Source organism: Hoplias malabaricus, chromosome 6, assembly GCF_029633855.1.
Source record: "Hoplias malabaricus isolate fHopMal1 chromosome 6, fHopMal1.hap1, whole genome shotgun sequence".
Taxonomy (NCBI): Eukaryota; Metazoa; Chordata; class Actinopteri; order Characiformes; family Erythrinidae; genus Hoplias; species Hoplias malabaricus.
The window spans coordinates 25,801,963-25,828,200 of record NC_089805.1 but is presented as its reverse complement, the minus strand read 5'-3'; the positions used below and the strand labels follow the sequence as shown (position 1 = coordinate 25,828,200).

At 36.9% G+C, this 26,238-nt stretch overlaps 1 protein-coding gene across 2 annotated transcripts; it reads right to left on the bottom strand.

The window, feature by feature from the left end:
* Positions 1-213: 213 nt before the first annotated feature.
* Positions 214-26,238, bottom strand: pdpk1a (3-phosphoinositide dependent protein kinase 1a). 2 transcript variants are annotated; one of them, XM_066674925.1, is made up of 14 exons: positions 26,122-26,238; positions 15,813-16,025; positions 15,233-15,275; positions 14,705-14,842; positions 14,448-14,592; positions 14,236-14,333; positions 13,826-13,901; positions 13,513-13,581; positions 12,955-13,051; positions 7,669-7,857; positions 6,966-7,183; positions 6,569-6,626; positions 5,459-5,611; positions 214-3,586 (listed from the first exon to the last, which is right to left on the bottom strand). In XM_066674925.1, the coding sequence occupies exons 1-14, from the start codon at positions 26,143-26,145 to the stop codon at positions 3,473-3,475; spliced, it is 1,635 nt and encodes a 544-aa protein (XP_066531022.1). In that variant the 5' UTR covers positions 26,146-26,238; the 3' UTR covers positions 214-3,472. The 2 variants fall into 2 exon arrangements, with proteins under 2 accessions (XP_066531022.1, XP_066531023.1); XM_066674926.1 differs by having other exon boundaries at positions 7,684-7,857.

Sequence of the window (26,238 nt, the reverse complement as noted above, 5' to 3'; positions counted from 1 at the left end):
CCATAACCTTATTGACCTCATGAATATTTATGAGTCTGCAACCAAATCCCAACAGCAGTGATTCAGTGTCTACTGAAAAACCTTGCCAGAAGTGTAGTAGCTAATACTGCTGCATAAGTCTCAGACACTCCCCACTGACTCCCCTTGATTTCATAAGAAATGTTGGGTGTACATCTATTGGTCATACAGGCCATACATACATACATACCGCAAACTATTTTTTAATTGTAGACCCAGAATCAGTCACGGAAATGTACACTCTTAAATATTAACAGCCTACATGCTTTTATTATAGGAATTCATGTGGGACATTGTTCCATCTAATTATAAGCACACAAAACCCAAATAAACATTTTCCTTAAATCTGACAATTTGATAAGAAATGTACAACAAAAATAAAAGGCTGCAAAAAAAAAAAATTAATAGTTTACAGTTATAATTCACATTCAAAGGCTTTACATCTCAGTACATACACAATGGCCCCTGAACATAAGCTCTTAAAATATGTTTCATATATTAGAATTTAAATAACACAAAGAAGAGCACGCAAAGACGACCCCCAGCAAATAAGTTTATATAAGAATAAAAATATAAAATGTGTGTTATCCTTAGAACATTGCGTGACTCTCTGTACATCACAGTCATATTCGGCCGCAAAACCAGGTAGAATTTCAAATACACAAACAAACTGAAAAACAACAACAATAATAATAATAATAATAATAAACACATCAGAAGAGGAGAAATACACATCTGTACTTGGTTAATTTAGACAGATCCAGCATTTCTGTGTGCTTTTTGGGATTGAGTAGCCGTTTGAATATTCAGATTGCACATAAGATTTATTTACAGGTGTGAAAGGTTCATTTATGTAATAAACACGAAGTAAATTTAAAAAAGGAAAAAAATTTAATCTGCATAAAAGAAAAATAAGAAAACACAAAAGTTGAATTTTGCAGTTTTAGAATTAACATAAAAAAAGCTGTAAACCTAGTAGTAAAACAAAACCCAATAAAACATGCCACGTCTTTTGCCAGAGCAACACTCTTCCATATACACAGCATTTCATTATTTTATCTTTTCCTTGATTTATTTATTTTTTAAGTAGTTGATCCAAATGCACCACAAACCATTAGAGTCTACTAAATCTAGCACACGGCAAGATGAACTGCTATAGTTAGATTTTTGTCTTGAGGCAACAAAGAAACATGACACATAGCTAGCACATCTCTGAGATGAGACACATGTTCGTTTCACCAGTGGTTCAAACTCCCACTCATCACACTCCCTCATCACTAATGAGGGGTGGGGGTGGGTTGGGGGATAGACACAGTGAAGTAAACACCTAGCACTGGAGTTAACTCCAATAACCGATAACCTTTTTGTGACCTGTAGGCCTTCTGTAATCAAGTGAATTCTGTTGATTAAACATGAACGTACACTGAATGGATGAGCCACTGATCTTTACATACACCACAGACCAAAGGTTTAGAAGCAATGATTTTTAAAATGGCCAAACTATTTCAAACGTAGTCAGTTTGTCAACCTGTAGTCCACTATGTTTACTGACATTGACTTTTACCTAAGGTAATAGCATCAGCTGGTTTTATAATACAGGAAAAGCCTTTACAGTTGTTTGCCCTCTTGTCCTGGAGCTGGGCACCCCTGCGCTAGTAATAGTTGGTTAGTCAAGGCATGTTAGGTTTCCAATTTTAACTTCTTTATTTCAGCACTGGAAATACAAGGCTAATATTGTCAATAAGAAGTCAACAGACATATTTTCCTCTTCTCTCAGACCCAACTCTATATTAAGGTCATTCAAAATGTCCATGTGGTTTAAAAATATTCATGTAAAGATAAACCGAAGAGTATAATTTTAAATCAAATCTCTCAATGTTATGACACTACATCCTAAACACAAAAATTTAAATGTAGCATTGCATGGCATCACAAAGCCTTCAGTATGTCTACACCACAAGCATCAAGCCTGCACGTCAAATCTGAATGTAAATAATTTGAGATTTTACCTAAAATGTATAAGTGCCTTACTGATCGATTTTACGTTTAAGAAGTAGAAACAGGGTGTCCATCAAATCCAGCAGATCGCTTCACATACTGATGCCTGTGGCCTGTGTGGACTGCTGTATTGATTACACTGATAGCTTTCTGTTTTATGTGTTATATTTCCCTCATGTTGCTTGCAGTTATTTTGGAGTCTGAGACCTGCTGTCTAAAATGGATGCCTGCTGAATATTACCGGGTTAACATTATGCTCCTTTTCATAGTTAATACAGGACGCAGTTTGAGCGGGATGAGAGAAGTTTAGAGAATGTATTGGAAATGTTTGTGACTATTTACTTCTAGTGTAGCATTAGCATTATCCTTGTCGCTCTGGTGCTAAACTAAGCAAAATTGAGACAACAATTATATCTCTGCATTATTTTTTGCCACATTCCACATGATTTAATGAACAGTCTTCAAAACATATTAGAAATCAGTTTGCTCTATTCATAAATGTATTACTATAATCTACCTAAATTACTGTAAATCTTGATTTTTACACAGTTAGTGTTGTTTGCATGAGCTATACAACTTTGGGCTGTAGTGTGGCCTTTATCGGACTACAAGGAGTGCTGTAAAGCTCTCAGATTGGGGAAATGGAACAGAAGAACCACTGACATTAATCAAAAATAAAGGATCCATATTCTGTTTACCTTTTTCTCCTAAGGTCCATTTAAGACATTTTTGTTGTATTATTTAAAGTGAAAATCATACTTTTTTTTAGTTTGTGAAAGTGTGGGACATTATATATTTATAATAAAAAAAAATATTTATATGACATCTGAAAATGAAATGGACCTTATGGCCTGGGGTGAGACATTTAAACATTTACATTCTATATCCCCCCCCAGCCCCCCCTAAGCAAAATTTGCTTGATTCAATGACTCTCTTAGTCTGGTTTTCCCATTTTTGTCCACACCCCACTGACCTGTAAATTTACTTGAGTACCTGTGTATGTCCTGTCATTTTTATGTAAAGTCATTCTTTCACACTAAGGAAGCAGCAGCAAACACAACACAGCAATGTTAAATTATTTGGAGCACTTAAAAAGGCAACAGGAATTAGCGCAGTCTGCAAAGTCTTACCCATCCAGTGGGGCTAATAGCTATATACATTTACAGAAAAACACACACACACACAGTGCATTTGCTCTTAGCCTTGTAAGTTGGAGTCTGATTATAAATCAGCAGAATGCTTGAGTGATCTTCACCCATGTAAGAGCACAGAGAACAAGCAAAGCTTCTACAGATTGCCTCCAAGGATGTACATGATGTTTAAATTAATGTTGAAATGCTATAATTGCAAATGAATGTGAACAGCTTACAACAGTTTTAAAAGAGCTTTACCCGCAAAAGACTGAGTTCATAAAGACGTGCCTTGACTTGAAGAAAGAATTTCTTCCACAAATTCTTTACATGTCTGTAGTTTGATGGTTGTGGTAAATTTTCCCCCAAACTTCTTGAATTTTCTTGCACCATTTGTCTGCATTGCCATTGGGGTCCATTAAATAATATGTCCTGTTTGGCTGCAGGAGAAGGATTTATGCATTAGATTTCAACATGACTAATTAAAACAAAACAAGTAAAAATATCAATGCTGTTTACAAACATGGAATCTACATACAGTCCTACAAATGCTTACAAATCTTACAAAGTTCTCAGCAAATCTTCAGTATTTAACATTTAGTTCAGTGTTGTTTCACCCCCTTCTGAGGTCACTTTAAATGTTTTATTCAATCGTTTTACAAATGAAAAGTTGGCAAATTAACACAAAGGATAATATTTTGTTTGCCAGTTTTTGCCTTATATATTATATATGTTTTTTCTTAAGTTACAAGCTTAAAGGAACATTTTGCAGTATTTATAACCAAAAATTACAGCTTCAAAAAGATCCTCCAACCTGTAATAGAGAGAATATTGCCTTTCACAGCCATGCAACTGGCCATGCCATTCCAGAACCACAGGGCAGAGATGCTTGCGAGAAATGCATATAGCTTTATGGCACATATCTCACAGGTGTTTACCTCGCTACAAGAACAATATAGCTTGGCTTTCCTGGTACGGACATTATAGCAGAGAGAGCAAGGAGAAGGAGAGAGAGTGAGAGCGGATGTTCAAGAGTTAATTTTGGCCTGACTTTACTCAGTAGAGTGAGCTTAAACAGACAAGAAAACCCAAGTTGGAGTAGTAAGTATTTGTTACCCTTTCTTCATGTGTTGCTATGTTAATTAGTGATAAGTTTTTTATGACTAAAATGTTATAATCAGGTTTTGAGAGTTACCGAGCAGTAAGCCTGGGTTTGCACCTGCCAACTTTAGCCGAATGAGTTCACTTTTTATCATTAGACATTGATTCTGGCAATACGTGCTGTTCTCTGCTGGCTGTGTGTTTATAATGGCCAAATGTACACTTTGTGTCAGTGGAACCCAAGCTTTGTTGACGACAAATTGTTAGAATCAATTTTATTTCTCCAGTGTGTATTATGAGCAATATATGGATTTAATCATGTAGTCAACATAATTTTGTTCAATTACACATTTTCCCCATGCTCAACATTGATGTAGTGTGTGAACACAAACCCAATAATTTTTATCCATTGAAGCCCAGAGAACTGTTCATGACCAATGTGAATATTCATAAAGTCTGTGCGCGCGTATGTGTTTGTGTGTGTGTGTGTGTGTGTGTGTGTGCGCGCTTGTCTGTGAGAGAAGAAAGAGGGGTGTGTGCATGTGAATTGTTTTCACAACAGTGAATTGTTTACACAACACAATCATGTCTGTAAACATGTATTGCATTCATAAAAAGGTAGGGGGAGCTCAGGAGACAAAAAAGCCACTTTTTACAAAGTATACCTTTAAGGCAGGGGTGTCAAACCAAATACACAGAGGGCCGGTGTGGGTGCAGGTTTTCTTTTCAACCAAGCAGAAGCCCCACACTACTGAAAGTCAAGTTCTATTGATTAGAAACGGGTGGAATGAGGTTTGACTTCTGCTTTGTTGGAAAGAAAACCTGCAACGACACCAGCCCTCTGTGGGTCTGGTTTGACACCCCTGCTTTAAGGGATACATTTAAAGCTGTATGCTTAAATTAAAATTTTGGTACTGCTAAAAGACATTCTGAATTTAACATAAAACCCAGCATTTTTTCCACTTTTCACACCAAAATTGATCTGAAATAGCAAAGAGAAAGTAAGGCTAAAATACACGTCACCTGCTGTACTGCTGTGTTTGGAACAAAAACCTTGAGAATCTTGACACTTGCTTGAGAGGAAACTGATTTAAATAATTGAAATTGAAAAGTTCTATCGCCCCAAAAGAACTCTTAATTTGGGTGGCTTTATTTTGAAAATTGCACTGTGCTGCAAATGCTGGAAATGTTTCAAAATAAATAAAATATACCGTGTGAACGAAGAAAGTCTTGAAGTTCTTAGCCTCTGGTCGCAACTCTGGAGACCATGGAATCTCCCCCTTGAGGACTTTATTTACAGGATCCACGTAGTAGAGGTGTGGCCCCTCTGTTAGTAGCAGCTGCCTCCGACGAGCAAATAACCCCTGAGAGAATACAGCAGAGTGAATAATAAGTTCACACTACTGCCTTGGGCCAAAAGGTTACTGTCAAATTCTCATCACAGACTACAGAGGGCACTGTGACAGTTATAACAGTGCAAAATAACAGTTTTCTTTACAAACAAAAAAGCATGAACCAACTCTGTTTCCAGAAAAAGAATGAATATATGCCTGCATTCTACTCCAAAAATATGGATTGGCAAAATAGAACTAACAGGTATAATACAAGATAAAAGCAACATGCACAAAGACTCACACTTTGTGAGAAAACTGTCAAACAGTTCAAAAAACGAATTTCTCTGCACAAGACTGCAAAAAAATGTATATGTATCACCATCTACCAGACAATGTTGTTTAAAAAAAATGTGAAAGATCTATATCTCCTTGTAGTGCAATTTCAGTAACCACTACTAAATGTGTGGGACCTTTGAGCCCACGAGGCACAAATCATCATAAAAATATAAAAATAGTCACATGGGCTCAGGAAAATGTTAAATAATTGTCACTTAATAAAGTCAGCTGCTGCATCAAGAAATGCAATCTGACATCTTACTGTGCATGGAGAAAGCCAGGCATCAATTTTAGGCTAAAATACCACTAAGCTCATCTCAAATGGTCCAAAAGACAGTGGAAACGTGTGCTCAGAAGAGTGCATGTTTCAGCACTCTAAGTTCTCTATTCCAAAAACAACAGGGTTCATCCAGATTGACTATAAAAGAGCAATAAAGGTTTTGCCAGGTTCAAATGATTCATTTGTTTAAGAAATTAAATTTATATATTGGTCAATAAAAACATTAGTAGTTAATAAATCTTCAGGAGATTCAGCATATTTTTTGACATATTTTGCTAATGTCCCAACCTTCTAGAACAGGGGTTTGTACTTACTACATATACACTTCATATAATTTGATATTAAAATGTATGTTAAAGGAAAAGGCTCACCTTTCTTTTGTCAACTGGTCCCATTTTAAGTATTAAATTATTCTGGACAAACGGATGCCTTTAAAACAGGAAGCAACATAATGGTAATTAATAAAGATGTTACTGATTTGTCAAAATAATGTGTCAGAGCACAGCAGAATCAGAATAAGTATATTCATGTGACCAACTAAAAAACATATTTAGCAGCTGAAATGAAATAAATCTAAAAATTAACCATTTAACATTTTTGTTTTGCTTTTAACCAAAATGCAAAAATACTTATACAGAGAACATAAAATGTGCAGACAGTTGAGCTAGGTCTCACCCGTGTGGAAATATCAAACATAAGATTTGAAAACCATTGCTAAATAACATTATACCAGAGGCAACCACCGTACTGAAATGTATTAAGACATACCAGGGGTTCCCACTGGTTTGTTTCTGCAGCAGAAGTTGCTTCTCTTCACTAGAGAACTGTAGATCCAGCTCAAATGAGTTGTTGTCCAGATCATGGATGTACTGCTCAATGTTGCTGCTTGACCTCAGTGGAAGCAATAATCCTGGCACTAAGAGAGACTGAGAAGAGCTGGACTGCACCACTTCCATGTTACTGAACTGGCTCAGGAGGTCATCATACTGGTCAAAGAGAAAATTCCATACAGCTAAAGAGTACAGAGCTAATGTAGTTACCAAAATATCCCAGCACTATAGTGTACTATAAATGGTTGTTGGTAATGCATAGGGCATATCACAGTTAACCTTCATCTGGCAGATTCCCAGCTCATGGCAAGAACACTGTGCCAAACCAAAAGTTCTTAGACTACATTAGTCTATGCTTGCAACAGGGCTGATATCCAGCCTTTCTATCAAAATGCCATAAATGTACAAGTAAATATTATGTGATTAATTATTACTCCAAAGCATTTAAGATGGTCTTAGGGATAAAAGATATCAGACAATGTTCTTTATAGCAATAACATAAAAGAAACACTTGCGAGATGCAAGTGAAAAGTACCTTGTGCAAATCAAAAGTGTTTTGTTTTTTTTTTAAAGAAATTACTTGAGATGATGGTATGTGATGAAGCTTATTCATTGCTGTAATCTGATAATGTTTATCTCACATCAATCACGCTCACATTGCCATAGTAATCCTCATCATCCTCAGCCATAGCTGGCAAGTAAGGGGTAAGTTTTGGAGGTGTCTGTAGGTGGAGATTCTCCAATGAGATGTCCTCGAAAAATGCATGAGTTCTCAGCGGATTGTATCCACCCATCTCCTCACAGCCTAGCCGCTTTGTAGGGTCCAAGCACTGGAAGAAAAAGAAAAATAAAGATTATAAATATCTTTAAAAATAAATAGCTAGAGTTGGATTAAGTCTTAAAGAGGAATATTACCTTTTTTACATTTGAACTTTTCTAAAAACCCATATAGATAAATTTATTTTTTATCTATATCTATATTTATCAATTATTATTAGATTAATTCATGACTCTACTACTAATTGAGTAGTCACCATCAATTTCCTTGAAACCTTAAAAAGGCATAAAACATTAAAGCTAATCCTCAAAGACCTATATTTCTTTATGATAGTTAAAATATTCCTGCCATTATTTGGGCTATTCTCTTTTATTTTTGTAGTTTTACGGCACAGGAGGCAGGACAAACTGCCCCAGTTTGAGTTTTGAGTGATATCTTCTTGATTGGGCTGACATTGTTTTGGTTACAGTTTTCTGTCGCTTAGCAACTTAGCATGTAGGAACACAATCAGGAACATATGTCCCAAACAGTGGATGTATCATACATGCAAAGAACTTAAACAACTAGATACATTGAGCTCCTTAAATGCCTTTTCATTAATATTTCTAAAAAAGTAATTATAAAGATTTGTGTCTGCATTGACAAAGAGTGTGTGTAATATAGAGCTGACTGAAATTCAGTGAAGTGGGCAGGGTGGCCTTATTTTATCAATTTTCATCAAAACTTCACACAAAAAGTTTGTGAGATGTGTAGTTGAGCCGAGTATTTGGGTTGCGGCCATGAAAATTTTGCCAAATCTTCTGTGCCAAACAGCTTATTCTTCTGTTGCTGTTGTCACTTGTTTGAGCTTCTGGTACCCCCAGGTGCTGCCAATCAGATGCCTGATTGGCACCACCTGTGAGCATGGGCCCTGCAACAGTGGTCAGTAGGTGTCTGCTCCAAGAATCGGCATGCCACGTTTGACTTGTCTGAATAGGGCCAGTGCGATAGGGCAACATCAAACTGGTATTCCGCAAAACCAAGTTGCAGTATTATTTGGAGTGAGCCCTAGTATCATCTTCAAATTGAAGGCCAAGTTCCATATAACAGGAGATATCAAAGACAGTCCGCGAAGTGGGTGTCCCAAGAAAACGACACCCCAAGAAGATCATTTCCTCACCCTGTCAGCACTTAGGTACTGTAGGCCTTCGGTCCCCAACCTTTTTTGTACCACGGACCGGTTTCATCTAAGACAATATTTTCACGGACCGGCCTTCATATGCTCAGGCCTACATTTGCTCAATAATCGTTAATGACGTAATCTAATAATAAATCATCTGCAGTGGTCTTATGTCAAATGCAAACATCAACACACAATAAACAACCTTTTTTTCATAAATTAATATCAATAACATCTCTGTAAATGAAAATATTTATTTTTGAACGAAAATCCTTTCTAATAAGAAATAATTATAATAAAAAACTAAACTCAATTCAAGTGACAATACTGGTCATTTCTCTATAAAAGGGTGAACACGTCAATCAAATAATAATAATGTCAATTAGAGAGAGCCCTGTGCTAGTTTCTCTGCAACGAGCCGGTCCTATCTCGGGGTAATGGGAGACAGTGACATCCGAAGTGTGTTCCGTAGGTTCAGTCTGTTCCGTAGTTTCGCAAAGATAGGTGGTTGGAAATTGAAGCAGGGCTTTCAATGCGTTTTGGGCGATCTCAGGATTATTCTGCCTCGATTTTAACCCAGAACACTGGCACAGTTGTTGTTTGAAACATACTTTTAAGGCCACCATCATTTGCAATGTCCAGCAGTTGATCCTCTTCTAGCACGTACAGGCTCGATTCACCAGGTTTGTTTACAAATGGGTCGCGGATCCATTCTTTTGCCGTCCGTGGGTTACGCATGTATGCGTCTGTGCGTCACAGAAGTCACTTTTCAAAATAAAACATCAACATTTAGACTGATAATCAATTAAAAAAAAGAAAAAAAATCACACGTTCTGTGCGGCCCGGTACCTAATGGCCCACGGCCCGGTACCGGGTCGCGGCCCGGTGGTTGGGGATCGCTGCTGTAGGCTGTCTGCTACAGATTTCCAGCCAAGGTTTGCAAAACAATATGGCTGATGGCTCTTTGCCCAGTCAACCTGGAACAGATCTCCAATCTCTGGTCTCATCGGGCTGCCATGACTGCCTTCACCATCAGGCACTTTTGCACTGGTTGCGGTAACATGTGCACTGGAACTTGAACATGTAGAGGAATGTTATGTTCAGCTATGAGTCCAGCGTCTGCCTACAGCAGTTGGAATGTAGTGTCAAACTGTAGAGAAGACACAGAGAAAGCTATGCTGATGGCTGCACAGATAGAGTAACATCTTTTGGTGGAGGCAGTGTGATGGTGTGGGACGGCATCTCCCTCACTGGAAAAATGAGGCATCATTGAAGGCAATCTCAATGCAGAGAGATATTGAGAGGAAATTCTGCAACCAGTGGCAATCCCATATCTCCACAGTCTGGGACCAAACTCTGTCTTCCAAGATGACAACGCTTGCTTTATCAGAGGCTACCTCCAGAATTTGGGAGAGGATGGAATGGCCTGCCAGCGTACTGAACCCCATTGAACACTTGTGGGATCAGCTTGGGCGTGCTGTTCGTGCCAGAGTGACCAACACAACCATGTTGACTGACTTGTGACAAATGCTGGATGAAGAATGGGATGCAATCCCACAGCAATGTGTGACCAGGCTGGTGACCAACATGAGGAGGAGGTGCCAGGCTGTTGTGGCTTTGTATGGTTCTTCCACATACTACTGAGGCTCCTGTTTGTTAAATGAACAAATTAATAAAATGCCAATATGTATTGTATCTTCAAACTTTAATCGTCCAGTCCAACAAACACCAAACGTGTCAATGACAGAATAAGCTGTTTGGTATTTGCAGCGAGGATTTGGCAAACTTTTCATGGGAGCAGCTCTACTGCTCGTCCCACAAATGCATGTTCTTTACAAATGTGGCAAATTTGCAAATATATATATACATACAATATTGTTGGGAGCTTTGCTTTTAAAATGTATTCTGTTACGGGATACAGATTACATGCCCTAAAATCTATTTTGTAACATATTCTGTAACATTACTCAATTTGAGTAATGTATTTTGAATACTTTGGAATAATTCCACATTTTCTTTCATTTTGAAGCAGTATGCATGTAGCAAATACTTCAGAAGGATATTCTGTTGTGTTCTACTGTAGCAAATAGCTGAATGTATTAAGAGATACACTGAATGTAAACACAAAAGATATTCAATGCATTGGAAAGAAGGAAAGAAAGAAAGAACTATTCCCTTGACCATTTCCAGAACTGTTAGAAATATTTTAGACAAATATAAAACAAATTCAGTTTTTACATGAATTTACAGTTACTTAGAACTGGGCAATAAGGCCAAAAAATTATAATAACGTTTTTCTATGTTTTTCTTGTATCATAAAAACATTCTTAGGACATTACCACCTCAAGCGTTTAAAGAAGCAGAAAGTGTAAAATATAGATTGAGAATATTTTAAAATAATAAATAAATAAATAATAAAATGCTCCCAAATGCTGAACTGTAAACATATTGCACTTAGCACATTAGAATGCTAATGGAAAGTTTCTGCTTGTGTTCTGACAGGGGGTGGTCATACCAGACAAAATACACCCCAAAACACAGAGTGAACAGAAGATCATAACATATTTTATATTTACATTTAATACATACACACAAGCACTTGAATTGAAACATTTTTTGCAGAGCACCCAAAGAATGAAATAATATAATAAATAAAATCTTCGCACTGGATCATGTTCCAGAACACCCTCCTTTCAAGCTTTTCCCAGAATTGTCCTTTTTATTACTTAGGACCCCTAAATTCTTTTTTGCCCCCCTTTTGCTATCAGCAGGGATTTCTCCTACATTTTAAAGCAGTAATTAATTTTCATGGTGGTCTCACTGAGCAGATACCAGCTATGATGGAAATCTGGCACAGTGACTGAGAACTTTAACCCTTGTTTTAAAAACATAAATACTTTCATGTGATCAATTAATTTCACCAATATAACTGTATTCTGAATACTGCCTTCTTTCAATGTAACTGTAATGAAATACAGTTACGTATGTTTAATATTCTAAAGTTCATAACGCAATTACATATATTCCGCTACTCTCCAAATATCTGTGTGTGTGTGTGTGTGTGTGTGTGTGTGTGTGTGTGTGTGTGTAGATGGAGTTACACATCATACTACCACCACCAACCAGCAGAGGCACTAGACCTGCGCTGGATTCACTTTTGAGAGAAGTTCCACAGTCACTGGATGGAAACGAATGCCTAGCTTTATCAATGCTGCCATGTGTACAGACATTCCTAATGGACTAAAGTCAGTAGGATTTAGCTGGCTTTCATCTTAGTATGGACTGACAAGAAACTCTTACCAAAACATATTACAGAGATTCTGTATTGCCCTCCAGTGGAGCATTCAATTATTACTTTTACTATATGAATTTTTCAACTTATTTAGTAAGACATTACGTCAAATATTTTCCCTCATGCCTGGTCATAAAACAAATAAGATCACAAAATATATGTCTATTGGCTATTGCTTATTAGCAACATTAGGTTGTAGTCGCCAAAAAATACATGTCAAATCTTAGGGAAATATATTATTGTGCATATCACCATTTTCACCAAATCATTCCCAACAAATAATCTGTAATATTCAAGCAATACTGGATGTGCCATATATGAATGAAAATGGACAATCAAGAAGAATATATCAAGTACATGATCCACTTGGGCTGTTCCCAGCTCCAGTTACTGATACTCCCTCTCCTGCATGGTTGCAATCATTACTTCAACACCTGATCCAGCTTCTGATTGACTTGATAATTAACAAATTAATTAGATAAGTTGTGTTGGTAGTAGAAAATAGTGGCCTGCAAAGTACTGCAGATTCCCAGGAACGGAGCTGTGAAGCACTGCTTTTATTTCTAGTGTATAAGATTACATAAAACATATTATTACCTAGAATGATCTCTGTAATGGCAATTCTATCAAAACCCAATTCGCAATTGGTGGTATTCCTGAGCAGTTTTGCACAATTCATGCCAATAAAGCAAACTCACTAATAGCTCCTCCACCAGGTCCTTAGCTTTGGGAAAGAATTTCTCTGGAAACTCATACTCCAGTTTTATGATCTTCTGGAATATCAAGTACTCATTCCTGTTTAAAGACAAACAGAAACAAAACACACGTAGTAATGCAGACAAGAAATGGGTTAGCATTTAAACACTAGGAAACTGCTGAGATCTCATTTAAAACTATATCACTTCAATGAACAGGGTGAATGTTCAGTCACATGGCTATGAGTGTTATGTTTTTAACAGCCATCCAAAACAATCTGCTGGTTGTAGTGTAACCATGAGGCAAGTAAGCCATGTGACACAGTGGTTGGGGTTTTCTCAGAGCCTTCAGACTCTACACAAACAAGTCATAAACACCAAAGCCATTACTTCCTGTTATTTCACACCATGTTTCTTATTAAAAAGAGAAGAAGAAGAAAAAAACAACTATTACAACTGTGATCCATCCCAAACACAACAGTCAAAGTGCAATGTCATAACAGGTATAAAAACATTACTGAGATTCAAGAATAAGGAAAGGGAAGGCAAAGAAGGGCTTACGCTGCTCTGAAGGGGGGCAACCCAGCTACCAGTTGGTACACTATACAGCCTAATGCCCAGAGGTCAGAACTGGAAAAATGTAAGAAAGTAAATGAACACAATAGTGTATTTATCTGAGTCAAATTAAACTCTTCCAGGTTTAAGTTTGTCTTACTGATGTATAATTCAAATGGGCATTTCTGATAAAAATAAAATATGATAGATAATGCTTTATTTTACATCAGTCACTTAAGAAAATGCTCAAAGGACATTATGTGAAAAAAAGGTTATGTGAACTTTTGACATGAAAATAAAGTATGTTATTCAAGGGTACCTTTTACAGGCTGATTTTTCGGTCAACAACTCAGGAGAAACATATTGTGCAGTCCCAACAAAAGAGTTTGCTCTTGCTGGAAAGACAAAAAACATTTAAACTTCATGAACTGTACAAGACAAATGCACAGCATGCAAAACCCCTACACTGACAAACAAACATAAACAGAGTCATAATGTGTTTTCTATTTTTGCTTAAACTGCATACATATAGTATATCCCATATTTATGAGTGCTTCTTGTAGGGGGAGGAGGCTGTTGGGTGAATGTAGCTATAAATAACAAAGGCCAGCTTATCTATGACCTGCAGAGAGGTTAAGGTAAGTTAACCACAACAAGTGGAGTAAACACTGCCTGGACAAGTGGGAAGTGAAAAAATACAGCCCTTCTTCACATTCAATCCCAACTTACACTGAGCACTGTCAGAGGAAAACTGTTTTGCAGTTCCAAAATCTGTAATCTGAATGTGCATCTCCTCATTCAGTAAAATATTTTCTGGTTTGAGGTCCCTAGAAGAGAGAAATGGACAAATAACTGTCAATATTTGCCAAAAACAAACACAAACACACATACATAGTATATATATACACACACACACACTGAAAATTACAACAGCGAATTACCTGTGAATAATTCCTACTGAATGCAGATATTCAAGAGCACACACTAATTCGGCAGTGTAGAACCTTGTGCAAGTCTCGTCAAAGGAGCCTATTTTGCGAATGTATCTTAGCAATTCACCATTCTTTGCATAACTCAATCCAAAATCTGACAGAGCAATGTTAAGGACAATGGGAATAAAATCAAAACAAAGGCCAGCTCAGTACAGCAGTTATTCACTTCAGCACAGTAACTTTTAACAACGCCATAGGAAGGATACATAGTTTTTCAGCATCTTGAAATGTAAAATAGAGCTTGACAAAAAAAGGATGATCTAAACTCGACAAGATGTCCCTCTCCCTTTTCACATAGTGCGTCTTATTCTCCTTCCTGATGTGCATCTTCTCAATAATCTTAACTAAAAACAAACAAAAAAACAGCTTCTTAATGAAACAGATTAGGCTCTGATGTGAATATATTAAAAAAGGGATTATCAGGTATGTTTATATATACATCCCAAATGACCGAAATGCTGTATATCTATTGCAAACCTTTGTAAATTGTGTTTCAAAAATGTAGCAGGTTTTAAAAAAGTTTGTTGGAAAAATATTTATTTCTGGGGAAAGAATGAATGAATGAATGAATAAATAAATAAATAAATGTCTTAAGCATAATGTTGCACTAATATCTTGTACGTTTAAACCGCTTTTCTGACAAAAAAAAAAAAGTGACTCGCATAAATGTGTTATTTAAATCATTTTGAAAAAAATAATTCATAAGTAAATATATCCCATAAAATATCAATTACTTGCATATTCTTTTCCTGTAGAGAGTTCTTTTGCTAGAACAACCTGGAATTAAACAAAAAGAAAAGGTTTGTATTTAAAAACAAGGATAATGTGTGTGCAATAATGTTACAATAACACGAGCACTTGGAAGAACAAGTAAACAAAAGTCTCACTTTAATTTAAGATATTTTTAAACTGAGCAAATAGAATCTTAAAAGATCAATCCCGCTTTTACTTAAGTCTAAACTATAAATATATATTATCTTTTAAAACAAATATAGAACAGCATGCTGTACAACGATTCTGATTCAGAATTCAAATCTAATTAGAGTAGTTTAGGCTTAATTAAAACCTGAGCCAACATTTTGTGGAAGGGAAAATCTAAGACAAATTTGGGAATACTCAATTTAGATGAGCAGCAATTTCAAAGCAATGTTACGGAATGTGAAAGTAATATGAAGTCTAAACACAACTCAGTGCAGCAGGTGTTTGCTGATTTACTATTACTAGTCCCTAAAAGTAAGGCTTAAAACATATCACACTGTATCCCAAAACTGAAAAGCAATGAATGTACTTCCCCTGGAAATAGAATTGACTCACAGTAGAAAATGACCCCTCCCCAAGGATCTTGCCAAACTTGAAGTCCTCAGGCCGTTTCTTCCGCTGGGGCTGGGAACTCTGTGTGGTGTGCTCAGCCGGACCCTCCATGCTGGTGGGCTGGGGGCAGCTGGGGCTCTGCTGGACCCTCAGCGTGCAGAGAGGAGCCTGAGAGCATGAAGAGGCCGTGCTGGGTTGAGAGAGAGCAGCATCGTACTGGCAGGGCAGAGGAGAGAAGCGTTTCACACACTGACATAAAAAAAAAAAACACACACACACACAAAAACAAAATCTCACACACGCCAAGAGGAACAAGTGTGCCTCAGAGCAGCAAGGCAGCAACTGATAAAGCACAGGCTGCTTCCGCACGCCAGGGTTGGGTTTGTTTACGTGCAGGGTTAGGTACAGGTGCAGTTCCAAGTCACACGTTTCTGTCAGCGTTTGAAGGATCAATGAACAAGCTACCTGAACTACACTTCATGAAAGGGTTGTACTTTTGTTCATTCATTCATTTCCTCTTCTGACTACACACCAAAAGTTTTACACTTCCTATAATTTAGACTCAACAAAGTGTGATTAGAAAAAATAATACATAAGTTTTCTTGGATTTGTTTGTTTTGTTGCTTATATATATATATATATATATATATATATATATATATATATATATATATATATATATATATATATATATATATATATTTTATTTTTTATTTTTTTCATTTTATTTTAATATTTTTTATTTATTTGAAGCATTTGGGATTTTTTTGGTGCAAGAGAGAAGTATGGAGCAAAACATTCTACAAGAAGAAAGTTAAACAACAAAAGTGAAACATGGTGGGTAATGAGACATCTGGTAATTTGGTTCGTTGCCATCACACAAAGATGAATTAATGTGGTTGTCAACAGATTTATTTTACACTGATATTTAATTATTGTTTCAATTAAATTAAACAAAACATTGGTACTCAACTCATAAGGAATGTGAACAGTAAATTATACATATACAAGCAAAAAAATAAAATTCAATTAAATTAAAAAAAATAGATTTTAAGTGGGTGAAGATCCTTAAAAACACAGAAAATATACAAATGAATTAAACTAATCTAAACAAAGACATTGCCTTGTAGGGAGCTAACAAGACATACCCCTGGTGTGGCACTTGTCAGTGTACAATACATCACATAACTCAAGTTTGACCCTCAGATTTTGCAGGTGCCCAACTGTCACACAGAGTTTTCAGGATTCTTGGAGAGAGTGGGTGGAATTCTGGTAGGGGTCCCATGCTTCAAATCCATTGTTTTGCTAGGTGTGGCGTGGGGGTGGTGGTGGGGCACATGGGCAATTACTAGGAAACCTGAAGCCACGCAATGGGGAGAAACTGCCTGCCCAATCTGAACAAGAGTCTTGGGACATTATTCTTTGCTATTCATGGTTTGCATATAATAAACAGCATGTTCAAGGACAATGTACCACATATGTGTACTTGGTACAAGGCAACATTGAGCCAAAATCCATTGATAGATTTTGTGATTTTGTTTTGGACACCTGAGCAAAGACAAGCTTTGCACTGTCAACTGATCACCATCTGATCATATGGTGGGACAGCATGCCAGGTCCAACTGGGAAGTTAGGCTCTGCTGGGAAAGGCAAAGGATGGAGTACTGAATGATTTAACCTCCAATGAAAAATAGTCCTTATCCATTCAGAATTCTTGGCACCTTGGTGCTATCCAGTGAACAAGCTTGTGTTTTCACCTGTTTTGATGGGAACCAAGGATACGTCATCAGCAGGGGGCATTGCTCAATTCCAACAGTAAAGTGCCAGAGCCATAGGTAAAAGGATAGAGTCAGGAAAGTATCAGGGTTTACCAAATGTTTATAGCTGGTTCACATCATGGTGATACATGATGCAGTCTGGTAAATGTCTATCATACTTGGGTATGGCTTCAGAGTAATACTGCTGAGCTTGTGAACTGTAGCAGTGGAGAAATGAACCCAACATGCCTTTTGTCCCATTGAACACAACCCCAGAAAACACACAGAGAGCATTTTACTGTTTTTGTTTCCATCTTTCCAATTTGTTTATTTGCGTTTCCCTTTTGCCCATTTCAAAATGAAAAAGGTACACAGACAGATCTGGATTGCTGGTCTTTTACCTAACACACCATAGAAGACAACATAACATTCTGCAAATGGTCAAGTCCAACTCCACTGTGCAATAAATCTTTATATAAGATTTATATCTGTGTTTTTGTGGAGCTTTTTTAGTGCAACACACCCACTTTTTTGATTCCAGCTAGGCACTGAATTGTCTGGTTTGGGAATCATTTTATGTTGGTGGAAACATGTTTAATTCTCCCAAAACTGGTTCATGAACAAGAACAAAACCAGCTCCATGTTGGTGGAGAAGAGGTGATGAACACTCCACACTAAGACTTTGCCACTCCAGACCATATGTGTAGAATTGGAGTGATCATATTCCCTGAGAAATTCAGTGGCAGTGTATGATGCTGGAGTGGCTAATACAAGCCATTTGCTTTTTGTACTTTGGTGTGTGAACTATGTCTGCAGTATTGGTGATGTGCGTGATGGCTTCCACCAAGTTTATGACTTGTCTAAATTCCTGTTTATAAAATTTATGGACAGGATAATAAAAGCTTCTGGTTGGGGGGTATTTGGAGATTGCTGGTCTACTATTTGCACATACTAGTCTACTAGTTTCTCTGTACAGATGCCTACAGACTCAAACAGAGGTTTGAAACTGAGTGCCAAGCAGCCAGCTCACAATCCAACACCTCCAAGCTTGATGCCATGGTTATCTCCCAGAAAATGATGGTATGCTCTCTCTAGGTAAAGGGAGACATAACCCAAGTACATGATTTCAAATATCTGAAACTCCTGCTAACAAATGATGATTTTAAATTAGACTTATGAGCAGTGGCTGCCGTAATGAGGTCAGTGTATCAGATTGTAGTTTTGGAGAGGGAGATGAGATATGAAGTAAAGCTTTCAATTTACCAGTCAATCTACATCTACACATCATGTTGCGTAATGATCTTTGGGCAATGACTGAAAAACACTAGAAGTCAGTAATCTCCCAAACATTTTCAGTAAACACCTCCCCCCAATGTCTTTCAACCCACGCAAACCATAATCAAGTCTTTAATAAGGTCACACATTTGTTCATGTGGTTTTAGACACAGTATTACTTAACGTGAACTATAAAAACAACAAAAGTAGGTTTTTTCTCTGATGAGTGATTATATATTAGCAATGTTAGCCTTACATAAAGAAGCTACATGCTTAAAACTACATTTCTATTTATATGTTTATGCCTTGGGGGACAAATATTGTTCACAGTACACCTATTTGTTTTTTGCATGTTCAGAAATGAAATTATGTCATGGGAGGAATCTGCAGTCAGACATAAGCCCAGAGGTCAACTGAGGCATTGCAATTGGAATGAGACGAAACATGGCAGCATGTGACTTTTTTGTATTCCATTCACAAAAATAAATCTAACAAAGACTCTCAAAAAACACAAATTCTAGCTTCATAAGCAGCAACAGCTCTGATAGTTTTGACCTGATGGCCATGCAAATGAAGGAAGAGCCACATCCCTGCATCTAGTCCTCATTTGTTTGTGAGTGTAGCAAAACAAGATGTGTTCTGAGAGGCTTCTGTTATTAGTGTGTACAATTTGGTACTTTCCAGACACCTGCCTCAGAGAGCACCATTCTACAACAATAACTTGTCAAACACACATTTAACCACTGAAACTAAAGGGGCTTTTCCCACACAAGCCTACACCTCCCAAACACATGGGCGTTTTTACTGTGTTACTGTACACAACAGCATTCAGGCTCAATGAAAACATAGTCTGGGTTCTTTTACATCTTCAGTTCAGCAAGCTTGGCGAAATTAGCATGAATGATCTGTACAAAATGCTAAATAGAAAACACACATTTGAATGTAATATGGCAAAAAAATGACTAAACACACTTGATGGTATTTCACAATATAAAATACATATCACAGTATTTTGTTTCCCTGAGTTTTGTGGAGGAGTTCGGGAGAGTAATTATCTGCACCCACAGCTTAACAAAAAGGTCCCAGAAACAGGCCTAATTCAATTTGCTCTGATTAGAAGGAGAAAATATTTTATTATATTTAGGGGGACTAATGAATTAAATTGTGGGGAAATGTTTTGATATTTTAGGGGCTTTTATTTATCTAAAACAGAATATAAAATAATTCAACCAATTTGTCCAAATTAATTAATGAATTAAGACACCAACCCTATGAGCTGAAGCTGATGTGCAGTTTGTGCATTACATTATAATTGTGTAAAGGTACACTATAATTATGGCTTTTCTATGATACATGCAGTTGTTCAATGTTCTTAATTTACTGAAAATAATTAAACAAATGTATCATGATGTAATCAACCATGATTATTAGCCTAAAAATTATCCACCTGTAACATCAGCAGCCAACCCCTAACTGTGACTTTGACTAATCTAGGGGCCACTCACTATTATGATTCTGCAAAAGAACAGAGCGCAAACATGGACTGAGTCATTTAATGACAGCTCACTGTGGAGTTACCACACCGAAAGGAAATAATTTTGCCAAATGCAGCAGTTTTTCTTATTTTAGTTTTTCTCATTTCTTATTTTAAATAAAAATGGTAACAGACGGTCAGTAAAGAAATAGCTTAGCTGTTTTAACAAATCAGAAACTAGTGATCAAAAATATACACTGGTGTTCAAAACACTGCTGCAATATAATAGCAAGGGGCTGTGATCAAAATGGCTCCCTTTTTACATTTTAGTGAATTAAACTAATACTACGAATGTGAGACTAGGGAAATATTTGTCACAATCTATGTGTTTGAGGAAGTTATATGATAGTGGTGATTTAATTAATTTATTATTGGATGAATGGATTTATTATCTTTACATTTTTTTATTTTCTTTAAATAAAATAAAATAAAAATAATAATAAAATGTGTTGTTTTTTTTTTGTCAAAAATGTATTTACATCAAGATAGCTGTATAATATATAGTTTGTGCAACTTTTCATAGCTAGCTTGATGAAAAGGAACTATATATGAAAAAATTCACTTTCAGGCATAATTAAGCTTGGCTTTTAAAAAGGTGACATATCATGGGTCTTTTCCACAAGTTTATACAACCCATACAATAACCACAACATTCTCCCTTATATATAAATGACATACAGTCAGGCGAGGCAGTGCCCCTCACCTGCTATATCCCAATAAAAATATCAATGTAATAAATGTGATATTATAATTTGTAAACAATGATTTTTTTTTTCTTAGATGTGTTATCAAATGTAATTTCTCTATGATTGATCATTTTTATTGTCAAAATTCAAAAAGAGTTCTGCAGGTACTGACAAGGCTCCATTTCTACATTGAAATAACATACATCTTTCTCCAGATGCAGAGGGATATGGATTTTATTTATAAAGTTAATCATGTGTATATATCTATTGTGTTAAAGTGAATATTTGAACTTTACTGGCAACAAGGGCCTTGACATGCCCATGTTCTTCTTGGTCCATCTTACATCTTTCTACCAAGGCTTAAATCTTATACACTGGCTGCATGAAAAACACATTAAAATCTGGGGAATAAAATGTGATTCAAACAGCTTAGAGTGCATGAGGAATGTGATAATATATAGGAAAAATATCATAGCCAAAACCAAATTATTGAGGATTTAAAAGTTAAATGTCTTTGTGGTTCATGTGTTAACTTGGCTCTTTCTGTCCAGTACCGTACCCACCTTTGGCCACACTGCCTAACTGTTTGTGTGTATGTACAGTACTGTGCAAAAGTTGTAAACACCAGAGATAATGAGACTTAAAAAGCTATTTATCTGAGTAGTAGTTTATTTGCCAAAAAACAATAAACAAATAACGCCCAACATTAAAATAACACCAAATTATTAAACAACATTATTCCAGTAAGTGTGATATTCTGCGTGGGAATGTTTTGGTTTAACATTTTCCAGATCGCTCCTCGTGGCAGTCCAAATTACTTGAGGTTATCATCCAATACCTAGTTTTACCGGTTGAAAAAATAATGATTTACATTGTGTGTGCTGTTGATTAAACTAATTCATGCAATCAAGGAGAATCTGAACAATACATTGTTCTTCAAACTCATTCTCAACTACTGCTTTATAAAAAAAAAGACCTTATATTTCTTATTTGTTTAATATTATTATATTTTTTGGTATTTTTGTATACATACATTATAGGAGATGTATGTCGGACAATTGTACATATCTTAATTAAGTTACAATCTATTTGGACCATCTGTACTGCTGAGGACTTCAAGACTGCGGGCGGCCACTTCAATAAGGTTTGGTTTGCTTATTTTGAAATACTATCCATCAGGGAATTTCAATTCAAGACCACACAGAAATGACGATGGGTCTTCGAGCTTAATTTTGCAGACAGTAAGGCTGAAATTGCCTCAGCCCACCTTATATTTTAAACTGTTCAACAGTCCCTATCCAACCATCATAAAAAAAATAATGAATGAATGAAATAAATATTCCTTCTTCCTTACTTTTCATTCATTGTCTGCAACGCTTATCCAGTTCAGGATCCCAGTGGGTCCGGAGCCTACCCGGAATCACTGGGAACAAGGTGGGAACACACTCTGATGGGGGGGGGGGGTGCCAGTCCATCGCAGGGTGATTCTCTTTTACATACATGAATAAAACATGTTTTTCTTGATAAATGCAACAAAGGGACAATTTGTGATGGCTGGACAACAAAAGGTTTCTTACAACGAGCAAAGATTCATGGGTGCCCCAGGCTCACCAAAAGCCCAATTCCTAAGGAGAGCTACTGTAGCACAAATAGCTGAAAAATGTTAATGATGGCCACTGGGCCATGTCAGAATGCCCATGCTGACCCCTGTCCAATGCAGAAAGCACATACATTCAGCATGTGAGATTTAGGACTAGACCATAGGAAATTCAAGAAGCTGGCCGGGTCTGCTGAATCATGCATTTTGGACATCATACGGATGGTTGAGTGAATGTGCAGTGAATGTGCTTACCATGGGAAAGAGATGTCACCAGAATGGACTATTGAAAGAAGCCAAGTTGACAGAAGTGATTAAATTTTCTGGACAGTGTTCTACTGGGAAACTTTGGATCCTGACTTTCATGAGGAAGTTACTTTGACACATACTCCCTTGCTGCAGACCAAGCATACCCCTAATTAGCAAGGGTACAACCCAGCTGCAGTGGCCTTATTAAGCAGGTTAACATGCTTCTGCCACATTGCAAAATTTGTTCAGGAATTGTTTAATAAACATGAAAAATAGTTCAAGGTGTTGAGTTGACCTCCAAATGGGTCTCTGTGGGATATGCTAGAAATACAATTATACCACATTTATTTCCGACCCTTCAATGTGATTGGCTGAGAGAGTTTGCAGGAGTGCCAATATTACACGATAATGGCACTCTGACCGAAGCTCTTCGGGTATCACTCCGCAAAATACATATAACCTAGCAAAGATGCCAGCGCTGTGCATGAGCTTTTTCACCCAATGGGGAATCAGTTCATTTTCTGTTTGAGCACCTTATTTTGAATAGAGTAAAGAGTTATGGTGCAGTGGACCATTATCTGCTTTCTGATTTTTAAACAAAAGGAAATCATGTTTCATTGTCATCTTTATCTTAAAACCTATTAATAAATGGCGATAAACTGTGGTATAATCAAGGTTTGTGCCATAACATGAGATATTGCCACTGGTGGACTGATCTTCGGCACTCGGCAGCAGCACACAAGGGCCAATATCTCACATTATAGCACTCACTCTTGTGTATTATTGCTTAAATATGATCTATGGAGGTCCCATGTCACAATTTACAGGAATTAAAGAATCTGCTGCTAACAGCTTAATGCCAGATAACCCAGGACCATTCTGACGACTCATTTTTCACATTACGGATATTTTTTGGAGTTGCTCTTTCATGCTGACTAAAATGATTTTCTATTGAAATTTTATTTCAAATTCAGCAAAGAAAACATGAGTTCTAAAGCTGATCATCAACACTGTCATCAATTCATTTGCTTCTTTTGTCTTTCTACAACCTACAGCTTTCCTTAAGACACAGTCGAAACATGGTGACATTTAAAACTCATATTTGTGTTTGCTGATTTAAGTTTAACCCGTGTTTACTGGATGTGCAAGGAGAGCTGCGGAATATAAAATATAAACTCGTCGGCATTCACAGCCATATAAGGATGAACTACAGGAAACCTAGACTAATGACCTTATCCTATATTTTTTTTCCTTGGTAAAAGAAAAACTCTATTCCCACATAACATATGCTGCATTCAAGTTATCCTAGGAAGTTCCTACTTATGACTTTGGAGGTTATAAGTACAGTGTGATTCATACAAAGTGGTTTTGGTCGGAAACAAGATAGATGCACAGGAAATCATGCTTTTTTTTTTTTACTATTGTTAATCTGTCATCAAATAGTTTATTTTGAAGTACTGCTGAAAACTAAGTAGAGAAGGCACATATTAGAGAAGAATGTTTGAATATTGAATAAAAGGACAACCTATAAGCTTTATATGTATAATCATTTCTTCTGAATTATCAATGTCATTTTATTTACAATGTCACATATTAACCGTGAGAATTATTTTCTCAATGTGTATACCTCTCATTCTATCTTGTCCTTCACATTATGTAAAAATGTTATGATGAATGGACCAAAACAAATGCTCCAAAAATACTTGGAATAAAATCTTTTTACATTGACTTCCACTGAAAGTTAAGAAGGTTATAGGATATATGTTTTTCACTGGACAGCAACGATATGCTCATCTCAGTTTGTGGATGGCAGTCAGACACTGGAAAAAAGAAGATTTTTGTCTGCAGTAGTATGCAGAAATACAAATGATAAATATGATTTTTGGGTTTTGTCACTGGGTTTTTTTTTCATTTGGGTTTGAGTTACTAATAAATTTCTTAGTAATTAAGACTCTGCTGGCATGCATATGACCCCATCTCAGAAGTAAGTCTGTGATATTTCTGACACAACATGTAGGCAACATTACACCATTCAGAAAATGCTACCTCATCAAAACAAAAACTAATTACAATATAAGAATTTTCATGATGTATGGATATGCAGTTTTTGCTGCAGAAATATATAATATTACATATATGCACAGGGAGAGATTTAAAAGTATCAGTGGGATAACACTACTTGGTATCTAATTTTAAAAATTACAATAGTAGTATCGGCTATTTTTATGATTCAGCCCAGTGTAAACAGACAGGTGTGTTCTTGACTGTATACTGACCTAAGAGGTTTTCATGACCTTCTGTGAACTTTTTCAACAGCTAACAGAATAATATAGAGTATGCCTCAGAAACGCCCTGAAGCAAACTGAATTGTGTTTCATGAGGTCGATACCATTAGAAGAGGTGTGTTAATGCCCACACTGCCTCGCTCTGTTTACAAAATGTAAACACCTTCTACCCTCCATTCTTAGCTCTCCAGCTTTACAATTTTACGCTCTGCTTGAGCACCCCTCTCATTCCGAAGGACTAAAGCAACCGAATGAGGAAATTATCCACACAACAAAACAGCTTAAATAAAACGAGAAGGGTACTGAATTAGTAATTTGGCATTATAATTGTAGATAACTGCTAAAATGGTTCACACATATTACCCATAGCCAGCGAGCTACTGCTAACTTAGCTCACACCCTGTGGTGTGGAAATGCGACTTAAAGGTGACACGAACGCCCCCGCAAATTGTTTAAATAAAAAGCTGCTACGTTCATAGCAAACATCAAGTTAACCGCGAACACCGCTAGCCAGGTGTCTCCATCTTGGCTGTTGATAACCTGTGACAGGGGGCTAGCGATAAAGTTAACAAGAAGCAGCAGCGCTTTCGTTACTGTTCACGTTAACACAACAGGAATCAAACACACCCTCAACAGACACAACCACAAACATCTAACCAGGGGCGGGTTCAACGTGTTTGACTAAAACAAGGCTAAGTGTACAACGTGTGTTTGGCCCGGACAGTGGCCGCCAGCCTTCCGCTCCCCACGGAAGAGTCTCTCCCAGCTGATTACCGCTAGAGCTGATCAGGGCTCTCCGCTAACGCTAGCCCCCCGCACCAGTGTAACACTACGCTGAAACGAGACACAGAGCCAGTCCCCGGAGAGCAACAGCTAAATTTGGGATTCTACTGCTTGGTTTGATCGGAGACGAAAGGATCCATACTCACTATGTGACTGCTGGTCTTTGCCATAGACGTTTTCAGGCAGATATGTTAGAAATGTGGTCATTAGAGAGCCCTGGCTGATGGCTGCCTCAACGCCCTCATCTTCCAACTCTGACGTCA

Coding starts and splice junctions, on each gene's coding strand:
- pdpk1a (XM_066674925.1), bottom strand. CDS start 26,145: ATGGCAAAGACCAGCAGTCACATA. Junction 16,026..26,121: donor CAAAGACCAGCAGTCACATA/GTGAGTATGGAT, acceptor CTGCCCTGCCAG/TACGATGCTGCTCTCTCTCA. Junction 13,052..13,512: donor TTGCCCCCCTTCAGAGCAGC/GTAAGCCCTTCT, acceptor GTCTTTAAACAG/GAATGAGTACTTGATATTCC.